This window comes from Dipodomys spectabilis, unplaced genomic scaffold, assembly GCF_019054845.1.
Source record: "Dipodomys spectabilis isolate Male_0828 unplaced genomic scaffold, ASM1905484v1 ptg000085l, whole genome shotgun sequence".
NCBI lineage: Eukaryota > Metazoa > Chordata > Mammalia > Rodentia > Heteromyidae > Dipodomys > Dipodomys spectabilis.
The window spans coordinates 9,016,011-9,043,240 of record NW_024870762.1 but is presented as its reverse complement, the minus strand read 5'-3'; the positions used below and the strand labels follow the sequence as shown (position 1 = coordinate 9,043,240).

The following is a 27,230-nucleotide window of genomic DNA, read 5'->3' as shown; positions in this document are numbered from 1 at the left end:
TTATGAGTATTATGTCTTTTTTCGGCCGTCTTAATGATGCCACTCTACACACACAGGAGCTGGCAGCATGTCTCTGTACTTTCAAGTCCTTATGGTACAGAATAGCATAGCAGAGTGCATGTCCTATACAATCAGAGCGTAATAATTGCTGTGATTGGCTCTTTGCCTATTGCCCCTACTTTTTTGGCTCTGGATTTTAGTTTTATTGTTATTATAGAGGTGATATACACAGAGGTTACAGTTACATGAATGAGGTAATGAGTAATAAGGACAATTCTTTTTGAACCATACCTCCCCTCAGGTTGCTCTCTCCCTGTCTTTCCCTTCCATCCCTACCCATAAGATATCCAGTTCATTTTCCACATAGTGAGTACAACAGTGAGTATCACTGTTGTATTTGTTCAACCTTGTTCCACTTTTTATGTGCCCTCCTTTACCCTCCAAATACAAACAAACAAACAAGACCAAAGGGTAAGAAAACAAAAACAGCAACAATGACAACTAAAAAAAAATCTCGTTTCCTTTTCTTGGAGTTCATTTTCATAGGATGTTATTTTATGTGATCATCTGTACATAGCTATTGAGCCTTTGTCCACCACTCCTATGCATATCCTCCTTTGGCCTCTGAATGTTAATGACTAGAGTCCTACATAATTTATCATGTCCCAGTGTGCGTGCATATATATATATATATATATATATAATATTATATATATTCGTTTACTTATTTTAGTTATTCAGGGTGTTTACTTGTAGATTTAAAGGCATATTCTAGTTACCACAAATGAGGGAAACCATGCAGCTATGTCTCTCTGACTGCCCCAACTTTGCCCCTATTCACTTTCCCTCCCCCTACACTCCATGTCTAACTCATCAGGCCCTAAGGGGCCCAGCACTAACACATCTTCCACTGGCCTCATGTAGAAAACTGCTTGAGACACTAGTTTGAAAGGTGAGTCATATGTGCGGGGGATGTTTCCTTTGAGTTTGAGAAACAAGTCAAAATGCAAGAGCAGTGAGACGTGGACGCCTGGAAACAGATTCTTCCCGAATCCCACACAGCGCTTGCTGAGACAGGCAGGCGCTAGCTACCCTGCAGATCTACCAGGGCAGCACACAGGGCGGGGCAAGGACGACCTGCCAGCAGCGGATCTCCCTGAGAGTTCGCGGCTCAGCGACGCCCCCTTGCCACCAGTCCCCACTCCAACTGGCCTCGAGCCAGCGCCACCGACCACTAGCTGATAAGCAGAGAAAAAAAGAAGCAGACAGAGGAGCCCGGCAGCAGTTGAAGGGAGTTCTTCCCTAAGTTGCGTGGATCCTAGCGCTCTAGTGGCAGGCGGTCAGCACCATGGACAGCGCTCTCAAACCCACATCCAGGCCTTTGGATGCCGCTGGCTTCTGGAAAGTCTGGCAGCGCTTTGATGCTGATGGTGAGTAGGACCAGCTGTTTGCACACAGGTGAAGCATCTGGATTGTCTCCTTCTCTGCAGTCTTTTTCTGAAGTAAAGCAGTCTGCCTGCGTTATTAAAACAGCATAACTAGTGCGGTATATTTCACATACGACTGGTATATTGCTCTTGCACATCTAGAAACCTTGGTGAAAATTCAGGGTGTGTGCATATAATATATGTCAGTATATATTATGCATTGATATACATAAATATAGATATGTATGATGTCAAAGAGTATTTTGTATGTATTCAAGGCATGAGATTCAAGTACGTGATGTCAGATTTACTGTTCTTTCCCTCTTCCCACTTTCTCAAAAGTTGGGTAAGTTTTATCAACTTTCAAATTTACTATCTCTCCACAAAAAAGTTTCCATAAAAACAAAATGTAACTACTTACTATTTTTCTTTGTTTTTGTTAATAAAGAAACAGAAAATATCTATATTGTGTGAAAACACTCACAACTAAATTCAATATTTACCCTTGTGAAGTATTTCCAAAATCTTTGCATTGAACTTTATTCTAAAGCTCATTCATTAATTAAAATTCAAGTGTTTGGTAGCATATTTTTAATCTCCAAATGTCAGTATAAACCCCAGCAAAAATCATTTACCCTGGAACATGTATTCACTGTCTAAATTCTAAAGAGGAATACTGAACAATAAAAAGAATAGAACAACAAAAAGCAGTGTCTGTGGGGATCTTGTAAACTGGTAAATTAAGAACAAATTTAGATAAATTCTAAGTCACATGCTATTTTAGATAAGTGGCTAATAATTATGCATATCTCCTTGAATTTAGAAAAAGGTTACATAGAAGAAAAGGAGCTTGATGATTTCTTTCACCATATGTTGACAAAACTGGGCACTGATGTAAGTACTTATAGCACTAAGCATTGATTTATGCGTCTCATAGTGAAATATAAGCATACAAGTGTTTTGTTGATTTGTACCTATTAATCCCATCTGACCTCTTTTCTTCCTGAATGCATGTAATTTCACAGGAAGCAATTTGGATAGGTTTTATGAGAGATACAAAGGTAACATTAGACATGCTGGTCACTGACTTTCATTGTAACATCTGTCATCCACTCAGAGATACTGACTGTGGACTCAACCAACTGTGATTTAAATGTTCCCTTGGTTACATCTCTGCTAATGGATCAAAACCAGGAGATGGGGTATCCCACTTTGATCAAAACATCAAAAGATAGAAAAGACCAATATAGATGTAGGATCAATAAAGATGCTAAGAGCTTTTGGGTTGCAGGTGTTTAGTACATGTTATATTCCTTTGATGGCAAGTGGTAAACCATTGAAGATCTATTTTTTTCTATTACATGTTTTATTAGAACAGATAGTAGATTTCTCAGGGAATGAAAAACTAGAAAGAAACCAATATATTTATGGCTCAGATATACATGTAAACCAATTCATATGTTCAGTGTTGATCTCCCAGATGGCTAATCTAGCCTTGAGAGATATGGATTAATTCTTGAAGATTCCTGTAGCAAAGAAGAGGAAAAACTCATAGAGGCATTCAGGCATTCAGCCTTGGTATGGGAAAAAAACCAACTTCATTCAGTCATGCATAATCTGGGCAGTTGTTTTGAAGTGAATTGTAATGGTTTATCCTCAGACTTTCAATCATTTGCCTGGAAGGATATTTTGGAGTGCATCACATTCTCATATCAAAAGCCAGTGAGAGGGCTAGGAAGGTCTCCATCATGGACACTGCTTGGGGAGGGGGTTTGGGGCTGAGAGAGGCCAGCTCAGAAAACAAGAGGCTGCCATCTGTCTTCACCAGGCACACAGGCCTATTGACTCTTTCTATATGTTTCTGCCTCTCTTGTTCTGCCTCCGTTTTGTGTATGTGTCTCTGATTTTGTGTGATGTCCTGATGGTGGTGGCCTCCCTCTGGCTCTCGAGTATTACATTTCATGATGCTGTTACAGATATAATTGAAGGACACATTAAGGTAGAGACAATAAAGTAGGAATGAAAGCCAAGGAAAAGTAGACAGACAATATATAATCCAGACACGCCTTTGGCACATTGGAAAACAGGTGCAATAAGTGCTAAGCTCAGGGGTATTTATTGTTTAAAAAAAAGTAGATTAAGAGTTTGGCCAAAACTCAACTTGGGATAAGTGCTTCTCTTTATTCTGTTACCTGGTATATTTAGTCATTCTTGCTAGTCCACTCTTTTGTCAATTGGGTCCAGAAGTTTCAAGGTTGGTCTGCTGATTACATGTAGGTCATTACAATAAAGTTGCTTGAGCATCCTTTAGAACAATTGATGGGTTTTGACAAGTGCTCCCTTCAAAACACATGTACATCCTTGAGATAAGTATTTTCCTTTGCAAGCATTTTTTTTTTGTTGCAAGAGAAGTCATTTCACAAATGTTTTCCCCTCCCCCTTCACCAGGATGATATGCTCAGTGCCCAAAGTTCTTTAACTATTTGGGCAAATGGGCAAATGTCAGAGGGAGAGAATTGTTGCCCCCCCCCATACATTCACCTTAAGCTAATGTTTGCAGCTTATTGAAGTATGAGTCTTAAAGCAAAGAAAAATAGTGCCTATGTCCCTTTAATCAAGCTATCCATCATACCATCCTTGTCTCTAAATTTCTGGCTTCTCTTTCCCATGCATATTTCCCCTATGTATTCTTGCCTCTTTCAGACCAGGGAAAATTTTTTTAAACATACATTTTTGGTGCAGCTTGAACTCAGGGCCTGTGCACTATCCCTGAGCTTTTATGCTCAAGGCTTGTATGCTACCATTTGAGCCACAGCTCCACTTATGGCTTTTTTGGTGGTTCATTGGAGAATTAACTGGCTTTGAACCATGATCATCAAATCTCAAACTCCTGAGTAGCTAGGATTAAGGCATGTGCCGCCAGTGCCCAGACCAAATCAAACTTTGTAAGTGCAACCTCTTTTTTTGAACAATTAATATATGCCAAAATTATCAATATTTGTTAAAATGCAGCCCCTAGGATTTCAATGTATTTTTATTTTACAAACACCCTAAGTCAGATTTCATCTCCTATCCCCAGAGGAACGGTGACTGCCTTGGGCAAGGGTTTCTAATATAATCAAATGAGTCCCACTGAGGCATGGCAGTTACCCTAGGTACCTTTCTCCTTAGCACTTGGCTAGGGAGAAAGTTCTGACAAGTTGCTTAAATTGTTAACCAGTAATGGAATAATTTACCATTGATTTTCTTTCATAACGCTGAGACCATACAGTGGGAATAGGGCAATAAGGACCTTAGCTGGTCACTCAATACTTCCTGGACAAATAGTCTAATTCTGGGCTCTTCTTTGATGAACAACAAGTAGGCCCTAATCAAGTTCAGTAGAGATTGTAGCTTTTTGCTCTGTCAAGTGGTACTTCAAGAGACCTGAATAGCCCTGATTTGTTCTGTTGATTAGTGGGTCACAGAGACCTCAGAAAGATTCTGAGTTTTCTAACAGCAAGCTGCCTGCTTGTCAATCTCAGAGAGCAACCAGGCTACATGTAATTACCCACTCCTCACAGCTTCTGAAGGGATTGGCTTAATGAGACAATCAACTGCTACTATTGCTGCTATATGTGACTCTTCCTGCTGTTCTTTTAAAAAGCCAGTCCATTCCAGAGCATCAGTTTCTATGTGACTATCTCTCTCAGGTGCAGGTTATATCACATCCTTCGGCCCCTTTCATTGCTTTGGGGCTCATAAGTATCCTGCTGGGGCCTGAAATCTCAATAAGGATTGATGGGGAATAACAACCAAAAGAACTCTGACTTTTTTCCATTAGGGACAAGGGATCCTTGGGCTCTAGAGTTAGAGGTCTAAAAGGTCAAAATGTAAGGCTCTATGCCCTCAAATTAAAGGTGGCATATAGAATCTGTTTCTGTGACTGTGGCTCCATCTCTGTTTGTTATAAAAATGAATTTTCAACCAACATAGCCTATGTTAATGAACTTTCTTTGGAAGAAAGACAGAAGCAACATTATATATTCTATAATGGTATATTATATATTGTTTTCTAATAAGAAAAATGCCTCACGCTATTATGATGACTAAGAAGTCCTATTATAGGTTGTCTGCAGACTGGAGATCTTGGGATTTCTAAGAGTATGGTGCAGTCCAAGTCTGAAGGCCTCAGAATCAGGGAAGGTGAAGGCGTAGTTCTCTGTTTAAGGGCAAAGCCTGAGAACCTAGGGAGGGGGTGGCTGTTGTTAGACCTGAAATCTCAGTACTAGAATAGCCTGGACATCTGAGGTCAAGACAGGAGGTGAACATGTCCTAGCTTTCAGGGAGTAAGAGGGGAGACTGATTTGCCTTCCCCAGCCATTCAGATAATGCCCATTCACACAGGGCTGATTGCTCCATTGAAGACCCCTTCACAGACACACTCACCCACAAAATTGCCTTCCAGGTTTCTAGATAGCGCTGGATCCAGCTGACTCCTAAAAATATCCTTTACACTACCAAACACATACACACACACACACACACACACACACACACACACACACACACACACACAATCTGTGGTTAGGAGACTAGATAGGTATGAGGGAATCTGGTTGGAGGATATCTTGGGATCTCAAAATTCTTTTTTCTTCTATAAAGATTAAAAAATGTAACTTTTTGCACCCACTTCAGAAAGGCCTCACAGTGAGTGGAGATAGAAATCCGCTTTGGCTGTACCAGCTCTGATCTTATAGCTAAATGATACCAACAAGCTACTTAAATTCCCTAAGTCTCAGTTTTTATGACCATAAAATGGGAACAATCATGTTTTGGGCCACCCATTTCCTCAGGAGAGCTTGGGCTCTGTCCCTGCGTTCTTCAGGTCAAGGTGAGCTCTCTATCACTTGAGCTACAGCACCACTTCCGATATTAATTTTCTTAACTAGCCCTTTGATTATTCTGTTTATGATTATTAAATGAATACATTTGTGTGGTGTATTTACAGAGTCAATCTGTCCAAGTCCTCTTATTTTAATCACTTATTTTAATCATTCTAAATACGAAACCAAAGCCAACAGTCTAGCAGATGGTCTTGGTACAGATAGGATACCCAAATCCATTTGATTAATACATTGTCTCAGTCACAAATGCTAGTGGTTTGGGCTAGCATGTTTAATAGAATTTAAAATTGCTATCTAAAGAACCAACCATTTTATCATTAGTTCTTATTAACAAAACTTTAAACTGTTTTACAATCTTACCCTTCTCTGCAATTTATATTGATAATAAATGAATAATAAACAAACTTTTTAGCTGTTTATTATTCATTTATAATAAATGAAAGTAGCTCTCACTGTCTAGTATTCAGTTTGGGATATGTGAGACATTCATTTATTCATCTCTCTGCACTTTATCCATTTCTGAAAAAAAACAACAAAAACATGTTTTTATCTTGTCCTGCAAAAACAACAAGACAAAAGGAAACACAATTTCATTTTTGTATTTGATGACAAAAATATGTATATGAGGGCTGGGAAGGTGGCTCAGTGGTAGAACGCTTGCCTTGAATGCATGAGACCCTGGGTTTGATTCCTCAGCACCACATAAGCAGAAAAAAAAAAGCCAGAAGTGGTGCTGTGGCTCAAGTGGTAGAGTGCTAGCCTTGAGCTGAAGAGCTGAGGGACAGCGCCCAGATCCAGACTTCAAGCTCCACAACCATACCCCCCCCCCCACAAATGCATATGATTAGCTATTTGGTTGACATGAAAGTTGGTGGCTTCCCATTCTTGTGGCATTCACATCAGTCTTTGGAAATCTAGAAAATTAAGATGATAATAAGGGATCCAATTTCTTCAATTATCTCAGCTCAGAGTATCTTTTCTATTCACTGATGAAACCCACCATCAAATATTGGCTGTCTATTCATCTACTGCCACTAGTGATTTAGGATTCCAATGTCAAGGGCCAATATCTTATAACGATGTTATAATAATGCTCTGGATCTCCCTTAGCATAAAGTTGTTCCACTGGCCAATAGTGCTCTTTGCATTTCCAAGAGGATTTCAAATTTGTGAGTCTACATGATATTTAGACAGTCCTATTATTTAACTAACTGCCAAAATCTATCTTGAAAAAAATATACCAAAGCAAATCACCAAGTTCTCATTGGATCTGTTTTGAACCATTTTTCATTTCCTCTGCTAGGTGCTGTCCCATAAGGTAACAGCAAGGTGGGGTGATAAGTATACACTGTACTTTCCAAAGTTCTGGTTTCTGTCATGTTCTGCCAATATCCAGCTGCATGTTAAGTCACTCCTTTGACCTATTTTCCCATCAGTCTTAGAGAAGAGTATCTATGGGCCGGGAATGTGGCTTAGTGGTAGAGTGCTTGCCTAGCATCATGAAGCCCTGGGTTTGATTCTTCAGTACGATATAAACAGAAAAATCTAGAAGTGTTGTTGTGGCCCAAGTGGTAGAGCACAGAGAGGCTCAGGGACAGAGTCCAGGCTCTGAGTTCAAGCCCCAGGATTGGCAAAAAAAGAAGAAGGTGTCTAATATTCCCTGATTCTTTTTTCCTTCACTCTTTTCCTTCAATTTACCAAGACTGTTCTGAAAGAAGTGTATAGTTTGATTCAGAGTGTAGTAGTAGATATCATGAATCAGAGTATTCCTCATACCTGAAGATCTAGAAGGCAGAGAGTTTGCCTTGCTCTTCTACTAGATCTTCTAACCCATGGAAAACATATATGAAAAAGATCAAATGAAGAGCTAACTGCTTAAGGACAAACAAGTATAACTGACAGGCCATTCAATCAGGACTAAAGAGAAAAATAAGAACAATAAAACCTGAAAATTTTTTTAGCCAGTAATAGAGAATTTGAATGTATGTAGCTCAAATATAAAAAATATTCAAAGAGACTCAGGTACCAGTGCCTCATGCCTAGTTTCCTAGCTACTTAGGAGGCTGAGACCTGAGGATTGAGTTCAAAGCCAACCATGGCAGGAAAGCCCATGAGACTTTTATCTCCAATTAAACATCAAAAAAGCCAGAAGCGGGTGTGTGGCTCAAATGGTAGAGCACTAGCCTTGAGGATAAAAACCCCTTCAAGTGAGAACCCAGGCCCTGAGTTCAAGCCCCAGAACCTTCTACCCCATTTCCTGCAAAAAGGCAGAGAATTTTCAGTTAAGGATTTAAACCCTTTAAGTCCTTAGGAAGAGCATCTATATATTACTGACAACTCAGTCCTTTCTAGAAACCAAACACACAACTATATTCAAATTAATCTAGCGCTCCAGGTTCTCAGCTTCTTTCTATACCTATCTCAGTAATTTTACGCATTTCACATAGTCAAGATTTTGATGGTTGGTTGTTCAAGAAATATCAATCCCTTGCTCTCTCCTACAAAATAGTAGGATCACTCAATTTTCCTGGTTAGAATAATGTAATGAGTAAGCCAGGTGAATACTTATTATCCTAACTATGTTTTGGGGATTTCATTGGCTAAATGTGGTGATTTGTGGCCTATTGCAGGATGCACTCATGGAAGAAAATATGCACAAAGTGAAACAGCAACTTACGACAGCCCATAATATCTCTAAAGATGGCCGCGTACAGATGAAGCAGGTACTGCTCATGGTTGTATTTTTCTCGGCAATAGCTTTCTTGACTGCTTCTTCTTGGATATTATCTTTTTGGACTGTGATTTCCACTAAAAGAATGAATGAATCTGCATTCAACTGGGAAAGACGAACTTCCTGCAATGCAGTTGGCATAATTTTTAAAAATAATTATCTAGCTTCTTTTCACCTGCTTAGTAACAAAGAGTATGCAATTCTTTCCTGATTTTTATTTAGGTCAATGGGGAATTGAGATGGCAAAGGCCTTTCAGTTATCTGATCTAACATTGTCTCTTGGCACAGTGTCTTATAAAAATTATCCTTGGGATAAGAAAAACATACTGATTTAAAAAATTTATACTTCAGTACTAGCTCTCGGTAGAAATTGGAAAAATTACCCTAAAATAATGGGTTATATAGCTTACGTGGTAGAGGATTTGTTTAGCATGTATGAGGACCTGGGTTCAATCTCCAGCACTCTAACTAAGAAAAAAATCCTCCTACCAGAAAGTATTTTATTTGCTTCCTTTGAAGTCACTTTCATTGACTGCCTACCAAATCAAGTAACTGCCTTAATCATGCAGTACCTTGGATATTCTATTATTTGTGTATGTGGCAGTAATAGGGTTTGACTCAGGGCCTTTCACTTACTAGAAAAACACAGCATCACTTGAACCATCCCTCCAGCACTTTTTGCTTTAGTTACTGTTTTAGGTTTCCTGCTTTCTGCCTGGGCTGACCTCAGACCACAATCGTTCTACCTATGTCTTCCACATAGCTAGGATTATAGGCATGGACCACTGTGCCTGGCTTGTTTGTTGAGATGGGATCTCATTAATTTTTTGCATATGTTGCCTTTAAATCATGATCCTCTCTATCTCTGCTTCCTGAGTAGCTGGGATTACAGGCCTGTGTCACTATACTCAGTCAGCCCCAACAATCTACTTCATTTTTATTTCCCCAACGTAGTGTCCAGCAAGTACCATTGCTGCATTTGTTCACCTTTTGTCCCTACATGACAATCTACTTCTTATCTGAATATGTCTCCTTTAATTACAAAACAGGTTACTACAGTGGAATATTTTCTACCTACAGTTACATACTGGTTAACAACAGCACACATACTGAGAAGTGCGTTGTTAGGCAATTCTTTGACAAGGGAGGGTAAATAGAGTCTATACCATCCTTATGTGAAAAACAGCATTTAACCCTGAAGAGAGGTGACCATGTATGGGTTGATGGGAAAAACACAAAGTCAATATAGTGGAATGTAAGACCCCAGGAAAAGTCCTCTGAGCTTCAGTTTCCCCAGCGCAGCAGTAAAGAATGTGTAACACTGTCATGCACAGCAGCTATTCTGCTAAACAGTCTGTTACTATTGACTCATTCTCCTTTTAGTCTTTATATAAGTATTAGCTGTCTATTTTACTAGTTTACAAATGAAGAACAAAAGCATGAAATGTCAAATTGCCCAAGATTAAATAATTGGTGAGTAATAAAGAAGGAATTTAATTCTACTCTAAAGCCTAACTCAAGGAAAAGGGGAACACTGATAGCTATCAATCCCAGAGAACTTGTGTTGGGAATGTAATAAGATGATAAACGATAATCACCATGGTGATGGCTGCCACGTGGTAGGCATCTAGTAGAGGGCTAGCAGAATGTGTCGTCTCGTCTATTGGCTTATGTTACACAGGAGTGGAATTCATTGAGCTGATGTGCATCGAACTAGGGGATGTGAGTGAGAGTGTGAGTAAGCACACTAAAACCCCACAAGGGCACCTTCCCTGGGCTTGCACTACAATGACTGCTTACAGGGACAACCAAGGAGACAATGCACACTTAAAGAACTGACAAAACTGGTCAGTGTGCTGCAACATGTTATAATCATTAGGGGAAGAAGATACTGCTATGTCATGGGAGTGAGAGAAGGAAATCAGTCATGCTGACTGGGTGAACTTACCATGCTTGAATGTTGTAGTATCCAATAGACACCAACAATGGAGGAGTATTAAGTCACAGCCAACACTCAAGAATCCACACAGGCCACAATCACTGCTGCTTTTACATAGGACACTGAAGTATTTTATATATATAATATATATATATATATATACATATATATGTGTGTGTATATATATATATATATATATATATATATATATATATATATGACATCTCACCAGCAAAGTCTAGTCAGAAAAAGTGTGCTTGCATTCTACCATTTTTGACCAATATAACTTTGATACATCCTTTGACTTTGTGTAGCCCAGAATCTGAAAATACCTATATGGCATGTGTGTAACTTGCAGTTGGTCATTAGGGTTAAATGAGTTAGTGTTTATCAATGAATCTTACAGCAATGCCTGGCCCATATGATCATTGTTTGACATTTTTGTTTTTGATTATTATAAAGTTAATTCAATACTAGAAGTTCTTAGAATAGTACCTGAACATATTAAGTGCTGAATATACTAGTAATTACATATAATATGTAATATATATTATATATAATATGCTAATATATACTATGTATAGTATATTATATTTAGTATATGTACTATATATTATATGTATAATATATATTATATATTAACTCTATATTATATATTAAACATTGTATATGACATTATATAATTATATTATACAATTTAATTATAAAGTACATATGCATGATTATGTAATTATATGAATATAATATAAACATATAATTACAATATATAATTACACATAATAATATATAAGATATTATTATTATTGTGTATTGCAAACTCATGGAAGGCAGCTATTCACAGTATTTTGTATCTAACAGGAGTATGATACTTTTTGAAAGAGCTAATAAATCAATGAATGAGGATCAAGGGTACAGAACTGCAAGCTGAGTTTTCAATCTTGAGATAAGCTTGTTTTACAATATGTACTATCATGCATTTTTTCCAGGGAGCACTCCTTAAATGAACACTGACCCGTATCCATGACTGTTATTTTGTTCCTTTAGCTTTCTAGTATGTTTTTATCTGAGGATGAAAACTTTCTACTGCTCTTTCGCCTGGAAACCCCCTTGGACAGCAGTGTCGAGTTCATGCAGGTGAGTGTTTGCTTATAACTTCCTTTGAGAAAGAGGGTTGTGGCTCCCTCCTATTCCCTGCACAGTTCCTATATAGAAGACATGCAGAGAGGATAGGACCAAGCCCTTAGTCTGCCAGGCCTTTGGTGCCCATCTCCAGTGTGTTCTCTCATTCCTGGCCTGAGATGCTCCTGAACTGATGGGCTCCTTTAATCTAGGCTAATGGAAGGCTTAGATAAGGGCCAGGAAGGTGGGCTGAAGAATGTAATGGGAGGATAGAAAGGGTGTTGTGAGGGGGCTGTGCAGCCTGGGGAGCATGCATACTACCTAAAGTCAGTGATCCTGTGGAGCCTCAGTGAACTGTTGTCTTTTGAGAGTGCTGTCTAAAAATCCAGACTCTATGTGACACTGCTTTTCATCAAATGTTATCAGTTCACTCTAATTTTGAATGCAAGTCCAGTCAAGCCATAATTTGTTAGAGTGCTGGTCTAGTCAGTGGACATTCTGACTTGAGTGAAAGCTAAAGGCAGTATTGATGACTCCTCTGGCCTCTTTGTTTCAGTAAATCCCTCTCAGCTTCTAAATGTGATTGCTCTGTAGGAAATACCAGGAAAGGAAGTTCTGAGTTTGTCCAAGGCCGCAGCAAGAGACTCAAGACAGCCACTATGTCCAGGGCCCCATTCCTGAAGCAATCTCCACATCCCCACTTAGGACATGTAGCTTAGCATCCTTTTGTACTATTATGTTTACCTTCTGGTACAATCAAGCAAGCACAGGTGAGATTTGAATGGGCCATAATATTTTCAAGTAACCCAAGAAATGCAAAATAGAACAAGTATTTTTTTATAATTGAGTGATAATTTCAAGAGCATGTACAAATATACACAGTGCAAGTAAACAAGCCCTGAAATGGTTATCAATACTCTGTCAGAAGGTATGTGTACTGTGAAATAATTGTATAGGAAATTAATTTTGTAAAAACTCAACCAGAAGCCTCTAAAATTCATTATTCAGAGTTAGTTTTTGTTAAGTCTTTATCTTTCAAGGTAATAAATTCCACTTCCACAACATCTATTTTATGTGGACAAAAGTTTCTTTTGAATAATTTTCATTAAACATTGCAGTATTATAGCTGAAGTAGAAAATAACATAAATAGAAAATAACATAAATGAATTCTTTCATGGCTCTGAGTATACACTGCAGTACATTTCTGATGAATTCTGTCCAAATCTGCTGTCACCAAAATAAGACTGTAGCTCCTCATTACAAGTCAATTTGCATCTAGCCAAGTACTTATTTTCAGGTGGAGAATCATTAAAAACAAAAACAAAAACACCGTAGTCAATCCCAGAGTCTCTGAGGACAATTGCATTGGTGACTTGTGTATTTCAGATTTGGCGCAAGTATGATGCGGACAGCAGTGGCTTCATATCAGCTGTGGAGTTGCGTGTAAGTGTTCCTGGGCACTGCCACTGGGTGAAGGGTGGGTGGATTGATGTGCACGATGAATTTGGTTTCTGTGGATCCAAGAAACATAGATTTGAATCTATAAATCTTTTTTTAATAGAAAAAAATGTATTTATGTTTAGAAGATTTAGAAAGTGCAAGTCATGTGTCTGTCTTTGGGAAAGAGGTAAAACTGAGCATTTGTGATTGTTTTTCATGTATAGAACTATTCTCTGGATTGCAAAGGCATCCTGTAAATAGTTTTTATGTCTTGCTTGTTGAAACTATATTCCCCAGGACAAAGGCCTCTGGACCCCTTTCTAACTTATTTGTTTACTACATAAAATGCCTTGGTGTTACAGAACTTCCTCCGAGACCTCTTCCTCCATCACAGCAAGGCTGTTTCTGAAGCTAAACTGGAAGAATACACGGGCACCATGGTGGGTAATGGAGTCTTGTTTCAGCAGGGCAGCTTTCCTGCCGCTGTGCAGGTGACAGATGCTTAAAGAACATCTCAACTCTGGAGAACATGGCCTAAAATTGAACTGTTTTAACCTCTCTCACCAATAAATTGCAGGTGTTTAAGGGAGGAGGCTGATCACCTGTCTTAAGGGAGCCAGGAAAGATCATTTAACCTTTGGTTTCTAAGCACCACACCAATAAACTCAGTGTTGCACCAGACCAATGAACTCAGTGTTAAAGTCAATATTGAAACAAGTAAACATGGCCTCAGCCATCAGAATCAAACAGCTGCCTCTCACCAGAATAGATTATTGCACTCACTCAGTGTGTTGATTTGGAACAGTGGGAGGACAGAGAAAGAAGGGAGAGGGAAGAGGATGTATGTCTTTCTTCTGCCACTTAGTAGCTATAACTTAGGATGAGTATTAAGTCTCAACATTGCTTATTTCTTCTGTAAAGTGGGGGTTAATCATGGTTAAATACTAGGAGGGCGAAATGAGTTGATGTTTATGAGCCACTGTGCATTCTGTGTAGACTATGACTACTCAGTACTCCTTAACTCTTCTGGTAGTGATTGTGGTCCTTGTTGTCCTTATATCATACCCTCTTAGGACTTAGCCTTTTCCTGAGTGAAACACTACTTCAATGTCAAGCTCCTTAGAAAATGGTAAAGAAGAATTTGCCTTTGATGAACTTATCCTCATTCTGGATTTGATGCATCTCTCCCAGTTCTAGTCTACAGTTCACACTTAATTGCTTTTGGATCCCCTCCTGCTCTCTTCTATCTCCTTCCTATCTCCATTTTCACCATATCTTCAGATTTCCAAACTAGTGAGGAAGTTGTTTGCTAAGAAGGCTCATAGCATTGTCATATTTATTATATAAAGAGGTGTGTGTGTGTGTGTGTGTGTGTGTGTGTGTGTGTGTGTGTGTGTGTGTGTGTGTCTTTGGTGGGGATGGGTTCTAGGATTTCAACTTAAGTCTTCATGTTCTTATTTGAATTTTTCCACCAAGGCTGATATCCTACCACTTGAGCCACATCTTCACTTCTGGCTATTTGATGGTTAATTGGAAGTAAGTCTCTCAGACTTGTCTGCCCAGACTAGCTTTGGATCTTGATCCTTAGATCTTAGTGTCCTGAGAAGCTAGGATCATATGCCTGAACCACTAGTGCCTGGCCACCAATATTTTTTTTTGAACAGACAGCCCTTACTGAGCCTTATGGCTTATAGATAAGGACAAATAGTACTTAGAAGAGTGTGTGGATCTCTTTTAAAATATGGGCCTCTGGATGATGAACAGGCCTTTAATTAGGTTTCCAGATACTGAAAGTTTTGGAGACTGCATACCTGATAATAACTGTTACTCAACCAAAGGCACTTGTTAGACTAGAAGATAAGTCCTCTTGGTTTACTTGGACTCTGACCTGCCAGAATGCTGCCTTGAGTGAGACATACTTTGTGTCAGCTTTGAGAAAAAAAAAAAGTGCTCTTACCATGATGTCTTGTTAATGGCTTGGACAGGGAGAGAAACAAGTCCCAAGATAGGATCTCAATTAGGGAAGGAGCTTGGCTTCTTACTATGATGATTTGTTTTATTAGAATGGAAAATCATGTTCAGAATTCAGAGTAAACATGTACTCAGCAATTCAATGTGAGGTGGAAAATCCCCCTGAAACAAGAAGCACTTTCTCAGCTCAGTGTCTAGGTTCCCTTTGTTCTAACTCCAATGGAACCCTGTCACCGAAGAAATGATATCAAAAAGAAATTTGACACTAAACTACTAGGAGGCCAGACAAATAAGGAGATTTCTTTTCTATTGGAGCATGTTTTTAAACATCAATTTAATCAAATGTTTGTACTGAAAATTATTACCTGAGTTTTATTAATTTATAAAACATGCACAATGAATATATCTGCATTTTGGATCTCCAGAATGTTTCCAGTATTTCTTTTTTTTCTTTCTTTCTTTTTTTTTGGGGGGGGTCCGGTTGTGGGGCCTGAACTCTGGGCATGGGCGCTGTCCCTCAGCTCTTCAGCTCAAGGCTAGCACTCTACCACTTGAGCCACAGTGCCACTTTCAGCTTTTTTCTTTTTGCTTATGTGGTGCTGAGGAATCGAACTCAGGGCCTCAGGCACGCAAGGCAAGCACTCTACCACTGAGCCACCTTCCCAGCCCTAGTATTTCTTGAACATACAACATTTTGACTCTGAAGGATTCTTCCTCACTTTGAGCTCACAATTTGAAATCACTGCTTTCTGACTTCTTGATACAGCTTAGCCATTTTTGTTTCTATATCTCTTCTTGCTCATTGCATACAACATTTTGACTCTGAAGGATTCTTCCTCACTTTGAGCTCACAATTTGAAATCACTGCTTTCTGACTTCTTGATACAGCTTAGCCATTTTTGTTTCTATATCTCTTCTTGCTCATTGGTCAGGCTCATTCTTGGAGATTCACTTAGGTATTATCTTTCTTTAAAAAAACTCCATGGCCTTCTACAAGTGAATCCCTGCTCTGTGTACTTTGCATGGTACCATGTTAACATCATAGTCACTCATCATTTCAGTCACTGCACAAAAACTCCTCAGATACTTATTATACCCCAGGCACTATTCCAGTCACTAAGGATTCAATAGTGAGACAAAATGTGCAAAAGAGAGACCGACAATGAACAACATGAATAATAAATTGGGTTGCATGACAGAGAGTAATGAGTGAAGTAGAAAAGTAGGGACAGGCAGGGGATGAATATGCCAGCAGGTCAGCTATAGTGGGGGACTGGAGGGCGCATCAGGATAGCCTCTTGGGAAGGTGGGATGTAAAGGACTGAGGTATAGCAGGCACAGGCCCTCAGGGAAGACCATGCCTGGGATTTTTTTTTAAACAAGGAGAACCAGTGTAGTTGAGCATACTAAGTGAAAAGGTGACTAAATTGCAACAAGAGCATGATGGGATTTTTAGCCACTGTAAGGACTTAGCTTTATTCTGAGTTGGATGGAAGGCTACTAGAGGGTTTGAAGCAAAGGCTACTGTGTTGAAAAGAGCTTGAGTTGGACAAGATGGTATTAAGAAGATTCATACGAGGCCATTGATGCCCTCCGGGTGATAGAGGGTGACAGATCAGACTATTAGATTGGGTGAGAGCCAAATATATTTTAAATATGGAATATTTTAAATATGGAACAGGTGTGTTTGTGGGTACTATTACCCCCCCCCCAATTAGTTACACACTCCTCAAGGATAAAATGGCATTTTGCCAGTCCTGGGGCTTGAACTTAGGGCCTGGACGCTGTCCATGAGTTTTGTTTTTGTTATGTTGTTGTTGTTCAAGGTTAGCATACTTAAGTGTGAGCCACAGCTTCACTTCTGGCTTTTTTTTTTTTTTTTTTGATAGTTAATTGGATATAAGTGTCTCACAGATTTTCTTGCCCAGGCTTGCTTTAAATGGCGATTCTCAGATCTCAGCCTCCTAAGTAGCTAGGATTATAGGTGTGAGCCACTGGTGCCCAGCAAGATGGCATCTTTATGTCCCAAGCACTCACACGAAACCTGATATACACAGTAAGCTACTTAATGCAAATTAACTCAATGTCCAGTTGTTACTTAAGAGCCAGCTATGTTTAAGCCATGCCAAAATAAATATTTCTTTTTGGGATTACCTATCTGTATTCCTTGTAACCTTGTACTTCTTTGTGGCTTCTGCTCCCTCCTGGAGTGTTTGTCAGTTTGATATCATTTCATGACATTATATAGATGAACTTTCTCAAGAAGGACAAGAAGGACTTAAAGCAGATTATCTTGGTGGTGCTGAGCTCTATGCTTTACAGCTGTGACTAGGGTGAAGCTCTCACTTCACCACAGAGAAAGGCTCAGCAGAAAGATCCCAAGTGGTATGATTCAACTTGGAGATACTGAGAATTGGCCATTGGCCATAAAAGTCCTGTTATTCTCTATGTCACCTTACTAAGTCCTTGGAGCTCTTCTATGTGTGTGTGCTAAAAGTTAAGCACACTTTTTTTTCTAACTTGTCCTATGCAGATGGGCTGGTGCTTGATCAAGCTCCATTATTAGCTCTTGACATTTTGAGCTGTTAGCTAAGAGTGGGATAATTTGGTGGGTTTTCAGACAAAGAACTGAGTGTGAGCAGAAGATGAACCAAGTCTAATGAGCTTTTTGGTCACACATTTTCATTTTTTTTCTCCTAGTTTAACAGCGATGACTATATTTTGTAAATAAACAGATTTTGGACCTGGAATATTGATCTTTTTTAGGAATTCTTATATTTTTAAATAGACTCAGTTCTTGAGTTATAAAGGTATTAATTTTAGAAACCTAACCTTTACAAAAAATGACTTCCACATCCTGTTCCTTTTTTTCTTTTCTTTCTTTTGTATGTTTTTTAAATTGTAGAAATACTGTACAGAGGAGTTACATGAGTAAGGTATTGAGTATATTTCCTATTGAGCATTGTCACCTCCTCCTTTGTTTTCCTCCTACCATCCCTTCCTTCCCCACCTCCCCAACTCCTCCCTCCTGCCCCCACGTTGTAAAGTTCCTTTTCAACATAGTGTCTTGTACATCACATCCTAAGTTCTAAGTAACTCACCAAAAGTGAAATCACATTATTGCTGCTTTAATAGATTTTCATTGAGAAATGAACCAGTCATGGCAATACTATATTAAAGGTTCAGTTCTGAGGTTCAACATCAAATGCTATGCTTAAGTGATGTAACCTGCTACACAAATTCAAATCGAACCGAATAAGGACTGGTACATTTGAATAGAGTTCAAAGCATGACTAAGTGAGCTGGAGCTAAGGCCTGCACATCTCGTCTTCTCCAGATTCCTAACTGATGCTTTAGAAAAGGAAGTAGCCTATTATGAAATCCTCTTGTGTTGTAGAGGTATAGTCACAGTAGGCAGGGGGAATGATCTGCTGTCTGCATAGAGGACATATTACTAGACAATATTTGGCTTGGTACAATGTAACCTAATGTTCCTGGGAGATGAGTGAAGATCACCAATAGTTTGAGTTCCATATTCTAACTTGCAAAATAACAAAATCTTCTACCTTGACAGGAAAAGAGAATTGTATGAAGTTAGGCCGACTTCTGTTCTCTGCATGGTCTTGACCCTCCTTCTTCATCTCTGGACTCAAAAAGCTGACTTGCAGTTTGCTTCTTTTCCTGGTTCTAGGCAGTCATTTCACTGATCCAGGCAAGTCTGAGGCATGTCTGGGCTCAGTCTCAAGATAAAGGTATCTTTCTGTGTCTCCATCACAATAGCTCAAGACTGATGGCCTCTAATTTATATCTCTGCTTCAAACTATTCCTCTGATTGTCTTGGCTATCCTTGGGTATGACTCTCCACTTTGACATCTAATAGCTCTCTCCAGCTTAGAATGCCAAACTTGAAATGCTGACCTTCCCTCACAAACCTGTTCCACTAGTGATCTTTTTTCAGTTAATGTGAACTTGATGTTTTCAAGTTATTCAAGGCAAAACTTTTGAAATCATACTCTTTCTCTTTTTCTTTCTCATGCTTTCTCTTATCACTCCAAATCTAGTTAGGAAATCTTATTGGCTACTGTATTACTTTGTTGTTAACAAATACTCAAGGCTGGATAATATAAAGAAAAGAGATTTATTTACTTCACAGTTTTAGAGATCAAAAATTTAAGATTCATGGTTCATATTGTTCATATATTGTTAGGTGAAAAAAGTAAGCTGCTAACTTATAGAGAGACTAGACAAGGTAGAGACCTGTAAGTTTCACTTTTTGTGATCAATATTTATGTATTTTTCACATTGGTCATCCATTCCACTCAAATGATCAGTTATCAGTTGTTGCCTGTTCTACCACAAGACAATAGTTATAATTTGGGTGTATAGTTAGAGGAATTGCCAAACTGAAGAGAAGTCACTATCAACCTAGTAATGACTTAACATAAATTTGCATTTCACAATCATTATTGAGTCCATAAAGATATTAAAAAATACAAGGAAATATATTTTTCATTCTAAAGAGAATGCTGCACAATTCTCCTTCCCCAAGATGTCTCTTGCCTGAGAAGGAAGAGCTTTCATTCCCCAATACACCCAGAATTTTACAGAGTTATTAAGACATGAGACTCTATTTCTAGAGCCCTTATAGCACCTTATGTAAAATTGCTACCCTAGCTGCCGGGTGCTGGTGGCTCATGCCTGTAATCCTAGCTATTAAAGAGGACGAGATCTGAGGATCATGGTTCAAAACAGCCCAAGCAGGAAAGTTTGTGAGACTCTTATCTTCAATAAACCACCAGAAAACTAGAAGTGGCTCTGTAGCTCCAGTGGTAGAGCATTAGCCTTGAGCTGAAGAGCTCAGAGACAGTGCTCAGGCCCAGAGCTCAAGCCTCACAACATCAAAAAAAAAAAAAAAAGATGATTTTTCCTTTGAGTAAGTTTACATAGCAATGAATGAAGTTGGACTTTCAAAATGAGTTACTACTTGCTTCAAGTTCAAGATAATCTAGATTTTGTTAAGACATCTTATAATGATGGTATTACAGAAATTACCTTATTGCTCATCCTGTAGCAAAATGTTATCAAATATGTGTTTGACATGATGTTTAGGTGCAAGGGACATGGTTGAACATATAGGGGACATTACTGGATGTATAATACATTCAAATGTATAAAAATATTACCTTTTTTTTGTGAGTCATAGAGCTTGAACTCAGGCGGGGCGCTGTCCCTGAGCTCTTCAGCTCAAGGCTAGCATTCTACCACTTGAGCCACAGCACCACTTCTGGTTTTCTGGTGGTTAATTGGAGATAAGAGTCTCATGGATGTTCCTGCCTTGGCTGGCTTTGAACCGCAATCCTCAGATCTCAGCCTCCTGAGCAGCTAGGATTACAGGCATGTGCCATCAGTGCCCAGCTTACCCATGTTTTAATAGATTTTGTACAATATATTTTTGGTTACAAAGTTTATGACAAATGGGCTTTCTAATTCGCTTTGAATATTAAAACTCAGCTGATTTTAGAGAACAAGGAAGGAGAGTTGAGCATTTTTGACGCTAAAGTTTGTTACACGTACTTTTAGATCATTTCCTCTTCCTTCTTCATGTAGATCCGTTCAGAGATATTCTGCAGCATACAAGTTCATTTACAGTCCAACTAAGATATGGAAATAAATGTATTTATTCTGTCTTGCATAAACTCAATCCGATGTTCATCATTTGTGACTTGTCTGGAAAATTGTTTCCTACATTTTTATTAGCATCAATTATTTGTACAAAGGGTTTTCATTTTGATATGTCCGTATATGCATAATGTATCAGAAAGTTATGCCATAGTGCAGACTTTAAAAATTTACACTATCTTTAAGTAGTTGTGCCAAGAGTTTCAATATTTCAGTAGAAATTTTGTAAATTCACAGAAAATTTTAACTTTTAATGTTATCTTGTCTAAAGCTTCGCTTGATCTAATAATGCAAGTGGGCTCTTTGTACAATGCAGACTCTCTCTATGAAAGGAAAATTCAGTCTCACTGTTTAGCCTTTATGGAAATAAGAAATTTCTTCTCTACAAAGAGTACTATACATCCTATGAACCCCCTTGACTTGGTTGTTAATATGCTGTATGGGCATAAAATAATTTTAGAAAATCTTTACTTAAAGCAGAACTTTAGATTTCAAGCTTATAAAATCCTCTTTTGCCTGTCAGAAAGTGTGACAGTTATTACAGCCATCCACCAAAAATTTACAGCTTTCTTTCCAAGCAAATTGTAGGACTGCAGTGCTCTTCCCCTTTGAAGTTAGGTGTGGCCAGGGACTTGCTTTGGGATTATAAAATTTTAATCAGTAACAGTTTTTCTTTCCTTTCCTGCCATGGAAACAAGGAATATTGCCAGAAAGCAGCTACTTTGCCACTTTGAATCCCTTAACACACAATAGAGCTCTGGTGAATCCTTGATTATCCCGTAATAGAAACAAGAAATAAACTGTGTGTTAAAGCACTGAAATTTAGGAGCACTCATTACTATGACCCATCCTAACACAGAAGTAGAGATATAATTCTATAACAAACACTAATTTTACCCCAGGCATATTGGTTTCTCAGCTGGAAGAGTAAAATAAAAAGTGCTTTAATAACTTTCAAAAAGAATTCCTGTTATAAGTTGTGTGTGTGTGTGTGTGTGTGTGTGTGTGTGTGTGTGTGTGTGTGTGTGTGTGCATGTGTGTGAATACTGGGACTTGAGCTCAGGGCCCAGATGCTACCCTTGAGCTTTTTTATTCAATGCTGGTATCCTGCTATTGGAACCATAGCTCTTCTGCTTTCTTGTGTTAATTGGAAATAAGAGTCTCACAGACTTTCCAGCGTGGGCTAGCTTCTAACTGTAATTCTTAGTGCTCAGCCTGAGTAGCTAGAGTTACAAGCATTAGCCACCAGTGGCTGGCATTCACACGTATTTCCTGCAACAATTTTTCCTTTCTGCATTTCAGATGAAGATTTTTGACAAAAATAAAGATGGTCGATTGGATCTGAATGACTTGGCCAGGTGAGTAGCATGGAAATGATACCATGGATTCAGAAAAAGGGTTTGATGACAACATATTTTATATATATATATATATATATATATGATAACATATATGTATTTATATCTTTATATATATATATGTGTGTATGTATGTATGTATCCCTTTTGGAGTCTTATGTAGAGTCCAAAAGACTAGGTGTGTCTTAACAAATAAACTGCAGTGGTGTTGAATCTTTAGTAGGTAACAGTTTCCTTTGTAAAGATACTGGAACTCTTTCCCTCCTAAAATGCACAAGAGACAAAATTTCCATGACCTGAAAAGCCAGCTATAACTATGGCGGGATTAACTTTCCATATTGTTAATACCATTGACATCAATTTTGGAGATTAAACTCTCCAGCATGACTTTGGAGTGGGGGAAGGGGTGGAAAACAAAGCAGGTTTAAACCCTAGAGGCATTTCTTGTCAAGGTTTAACTACCCCAAACAGCATGCAATTGTTGAGCAGATATGGAGTAGAAATTGCTGGATCTAAACCATATGGATAAAACCTTACCCCTTTTTAAAATTTTATTTTTATTCTATTTATTTTTTGATTGGTCATGGGACCTGAACTCTGGGCCTGGGCACTGTCCCTCAGCTCTTCAGCTCAAGGCTAGTGCTCTACCACTTGAGCCACACCACCACTTCGGCTTTTTCTGCTTATGTGCTGAGGAATTGAACCCAGGGCCTCATGCATGCAAGGCAAGCACTCTATCACTGAGCCACCTTCCCAGCCCCAAACCTTACCCCTTTCGGGGAAGCAGTTGTAATTGTTGATACCTTGGGATCAGGCTGGGCAATGATAAGAGTATAATAGTGACAGGCTGTAGGTCAGCAGCTGGGCAAGAAGAATTCCAGGGACTGAGATAAGTACAATGACAAGGGGTTAATATGACTAGGTCACAAGTAGATAGCAGCTTTGTGGCTAAGCATATCTTACCTTCTTTACAAGATATCTTTTATTGATAGTTATTTATACCAGGTTTTGAAAGCTATCTGTGAAGGAGGACACACCAGGAAGAATTTCTCCACTGTAATGACTGTGGCATTGACGAACATGTTGTTAACATGTCTCATAGGAGCCATGAAGCTGCTGGTGTTTCATCATTAGCTACTTGCTCCAGGACCTTCATTCTGATTTTGGCTACTTTGATGATATAGGGTCACTGTCAGACAAGCCAAGAGGGGCACAGTGTTCCTGCCTCCAAGCCTAGGGCAGAAGGAATCTCAATCTCATCATCTTGCCTTAGTTCACTAGGTTCTCTGGAACAATTGAAGCAGAGTTCCTCTTATGTAGAGGTCAGAGAGCTGTGGAAGAGTCATTCTTAGGAAGAAAGATGCATTGAAAATAAGGCAATCTGGGTGAAAATAAGAGCTTTAAATCTCATTTCTCACTTTACCAATCTTCTGCCCGTTCTGGACCTTTCATATAAATATAACCATACAATAGGTGTCTTTGTGTCTAGCCATTTCACTTGGCATAATGTTAATCTATATTTTATTTTTAATCTATATTTTATTTCTGTTTACTGCTGAATAATATTCCATTGCATCTATTTTTATCTATTCATCAGCTGATATATGTTTGGGTATATTGAATACTACTACTATGAATATATCTACACAAGTTTTGGATGGATATAATAGATTATCATGTGGATTTTGTTTTTATTTCATTTCCCCACTTAGAATTCTGGCCCTTCAGGAAAACTTCCTTCTCCAATTTAAAATGGATGTAAGTAGCAACGTTTCTATAGATGGGTCTATGACATTGTTTATGGATTTAAGAAGGAGAGGAGAGGAGCAAGGAAGGCATTCGTTTGTCTTTCTTTTAACTTATTTAGGGACTAGAAAGGCTCAGAGTGGAATCAAAGGATCTTAGTGATTACTAACTCAATGTTTCAAACATTGGAAAGATTGTACAACTACAATTTCTGTATTGCTGGACTGACATAATATTTTCTGCTTACATAGGCTTGTTCTACTGAAGAAAGGAAGAGGGATTTTGAAAAAATCTTTGCCCACTATGATGTTGTAAGTGTGCCTCTTGATGGATGTTTTTAGATGGGAAACTTCCTTAGGCTCTCAACTTACGTGATGGATACTACATGTGTTGTTTAGTTAGCATTCCCTCAACTTTTCTGTACTTTTATCTTTTTAAAACTGTTTTCTAAGAAGTAAAACTGAGCAAAGGAGTAATTACAATTGAAACAGGAATAAAATCACAATATATTCTTTTCTTCTTATATCCAGACTAAGAAAAAGTTTCTCCCCGTAGGACTAAAAGCCAATTTATGATAGTTTGCTCCAAAACAAAACTAAACAAAAATACCCCACATCTGACCCAAAGAAATAGAAGTGATGTCCTGAGTGCACACTACAAAAATAATTTCACTTGGAGGAGCAATTATATTTTTAAAAAAAAGGAATTCTTTTCATTCATATAGGACATTCATGTCCTTCATAAGAAAGTTGAATTAGGATATGCCATTTCTAAATTGGCTGGCTGTTACAAAAGTTCATTTACTGGTCTACTTAGCTAATTTATTATTTAGCTTCTTGATTTAAGAAAGTGATACTTGAGTGACTGGACTTTCTTTCTTTCTCTTTTTAACCTTTTAGAGTAAAACTGGAGCCCTGGAAGGTCCAGAAGTGGATGGATTTGTCAAAGACATGATGGAGCTTGTTCAGGTGATTTTATGAAGCTAAGATTATTCATATCATGGACTGAGATTGCTACTTTGATGCCATTGCTTATTCTATGGGAATTAAGTTGAAGTTTAATGCCAGCAGGAAATATCAAGAGATGTGATCGGTTTAATAGTGTTTGAGATTCTGTGAAACCCAACATCTCTCTCTCATTTCCTTAAGATTGTCTTAGTCTAAATTACATGCATTCATTGTTGAAGCATCTTTTGGCATCATATATTATTTCATTATATATTACTTCACAAAATAGTGTATTACTATTGTATATATTAATTTTTCTTTCTTATTCATTTTCTTATGCTACTAGGATTTGAACTTAGGGCCTATGCCTACAACATAAGTGCTCTATCACTGGAGCCATGTGTCAAGATTCCTTTTCTATGCTTTTAGCTATTTTTCAGCATCTATGCTTCTTGCCTAGGCTGCCTCAGACTATGATCTTCCTAGCTTCACTTCCCAAGTAGTTGGAATTACAGGCATGAGCTACTGTGACAAGTTTATTTTTTTGCCTTCTTGTTGCAGAAAATACTTTCTAACTCTCTGGATTTGATTAGAAAAATAACTAAAATTTTAAATTTAATTTCATATAATAGTTCTCCTATTTAGAATTCTAGAATTCTCACCAATGGGTTTCTCTAACATCCAGACTAAGAAAGGGTATATGTATTAAGAAAATGATGTGGCTCAGACTGATGTACTTGAGGTTATATTTACATGGTATAAATGTAAGCTATAAATTTTATATAGGCTTGACAATATATTTTAAAAGACAATCTCCTTTGAGGTCCTGTTGCATAATCTGATTAAGCAGATAATTTCAAAGTCTTCCTTTTCTGTGGGATTCAATGATTCTGTCCTAAATGGCATAGACAGTAACAATCAGAATAGCAATCAATAACTGTTTCTAGAATCTCTAAATTCCTTGTAAATCTGATTAAAGCTATGGATCATTGCAGTAGAAAAATGTCCATATATCAATTTATCAATTTTGAACAAATCTTCAAGAAATTCATATTTTATTATTGAGCAGGCACAAAAATTCTTTCTGGTGTCCAATCAGGATGACTGATATATCTATAACTCCTAATTTGTTATTCCCATCCTAACTGGTCCCTTGACTCTCTTTTTCTCCTTTAGCCTATTGCCCCAGTTGTATATATAGCAGGCATTCACATAGAATAATTATTGATATATATTTGCATAGTGTTTCCCTTTGCATTGATTGCCAAGGAAAAATTGTTCACTATCTATTTAATGCAGAATGATTTCTGTAATGAAAAGCTGGCAATTATCTCTGGGACATTAGTGTTGCATGAAAGACTTGCCAAAATGGAGTTTTCATTTGCTCTCATGGAGTGAATTGGAAGGTGAGCCTGTTGGAGGGAGCTTTCTAGTCTCCTATATACAGAAGAGCTGAGGCTGGTGATTGTTTCAGTTGAAGACCTGAGTACTTTAAGTTTTTACAGACCCTAGGCAGTGAGCTTGGCCTCCTACTCCCCCTTCCCTGTGATCTAGATACATAGCTAAGTAGCAAGTGTGGCCACCCAGCCAGAGTGAGGAATTTGTCATTAACCCCATATAGCTTCCATCTTTGCTATCCTTTTTCTTGTTTCTTAGATGCATTCAAATTGGGATAGCATTTTTCAGAGGGACTGTCATAGTGGCAATGTCAGATCCTCCTTTTTTGTTCTTCTCTTTTCTATGAAAACAATGGATTGGAAGCTTGTGTGTGTGTGTGTGTGTGTGTGTGTGTGTGTGTGTGTGTGTGTGTGTGTGTGTGTGTGTGTTTGCAGAGGAGACAGCATGACAGTACTTTGGAGTCTGACAGATCTGAGCCTGACAGATCCAAGCTCTAATTCTGGCTCAGCCATTTTTTTTTAATTAACTGCATTTTGTGGACAAGTTACTCACCTTCTGATACCTAATTTCTTCCTTTTTTTTTTCAGT

At 38.2% G+C, this 27,230-nt stretch overlaps 1 protein-coding gene across 1 annotated transcript in view; it reads left to right on the top strand.

Moving 5' to 3' along the window:
- The first annotated feature begins 1,348 nt into the window (after positions 1-1,348).
- Scgn (secretagogin, EF-hand calcium binding protein) overlaps positions 1,349-27,230 on the top strand; it is a 31,375-nt gene continuing 5,493 nt past the window's right edge. The window contains exons 1-10 of the mRNA XM_042683989.1: positions 1,349-1,430; positions 2,251-2,321; positions 8,944-9,036; positions 12,028-12,117; positions 13,490-13,546; positions 13,906-13,983; positions 22,496-22,551; positions 24,264-24,309; positions 24,549-24,608; positions 25,197-25,265. Coding sequence (XP_042539923.1) covers positions 1,349-1,430; positions 2,251-2,321; positions 8,944-9,036; positions 12,028-12,117; positions 13,490-13,546; positions 13,906-13,983; positions 22,496-22,551; positions 24,264-24,309; positions 24,549-24,608; positions 25,197-25,265 — 702 coding nt within the window. The remainder of the gene's footprint in view (positions 1,431-2,250; positions 2,322-8,943; positions 9,037-12,027; positions 12,118-13,489; positions 13,547-13,905; positions 13,984-22,495; positions 22,552-24,263; positions 24,310-24,548; positions 24,609-25,196; positions 25,266-27,230) is intronic.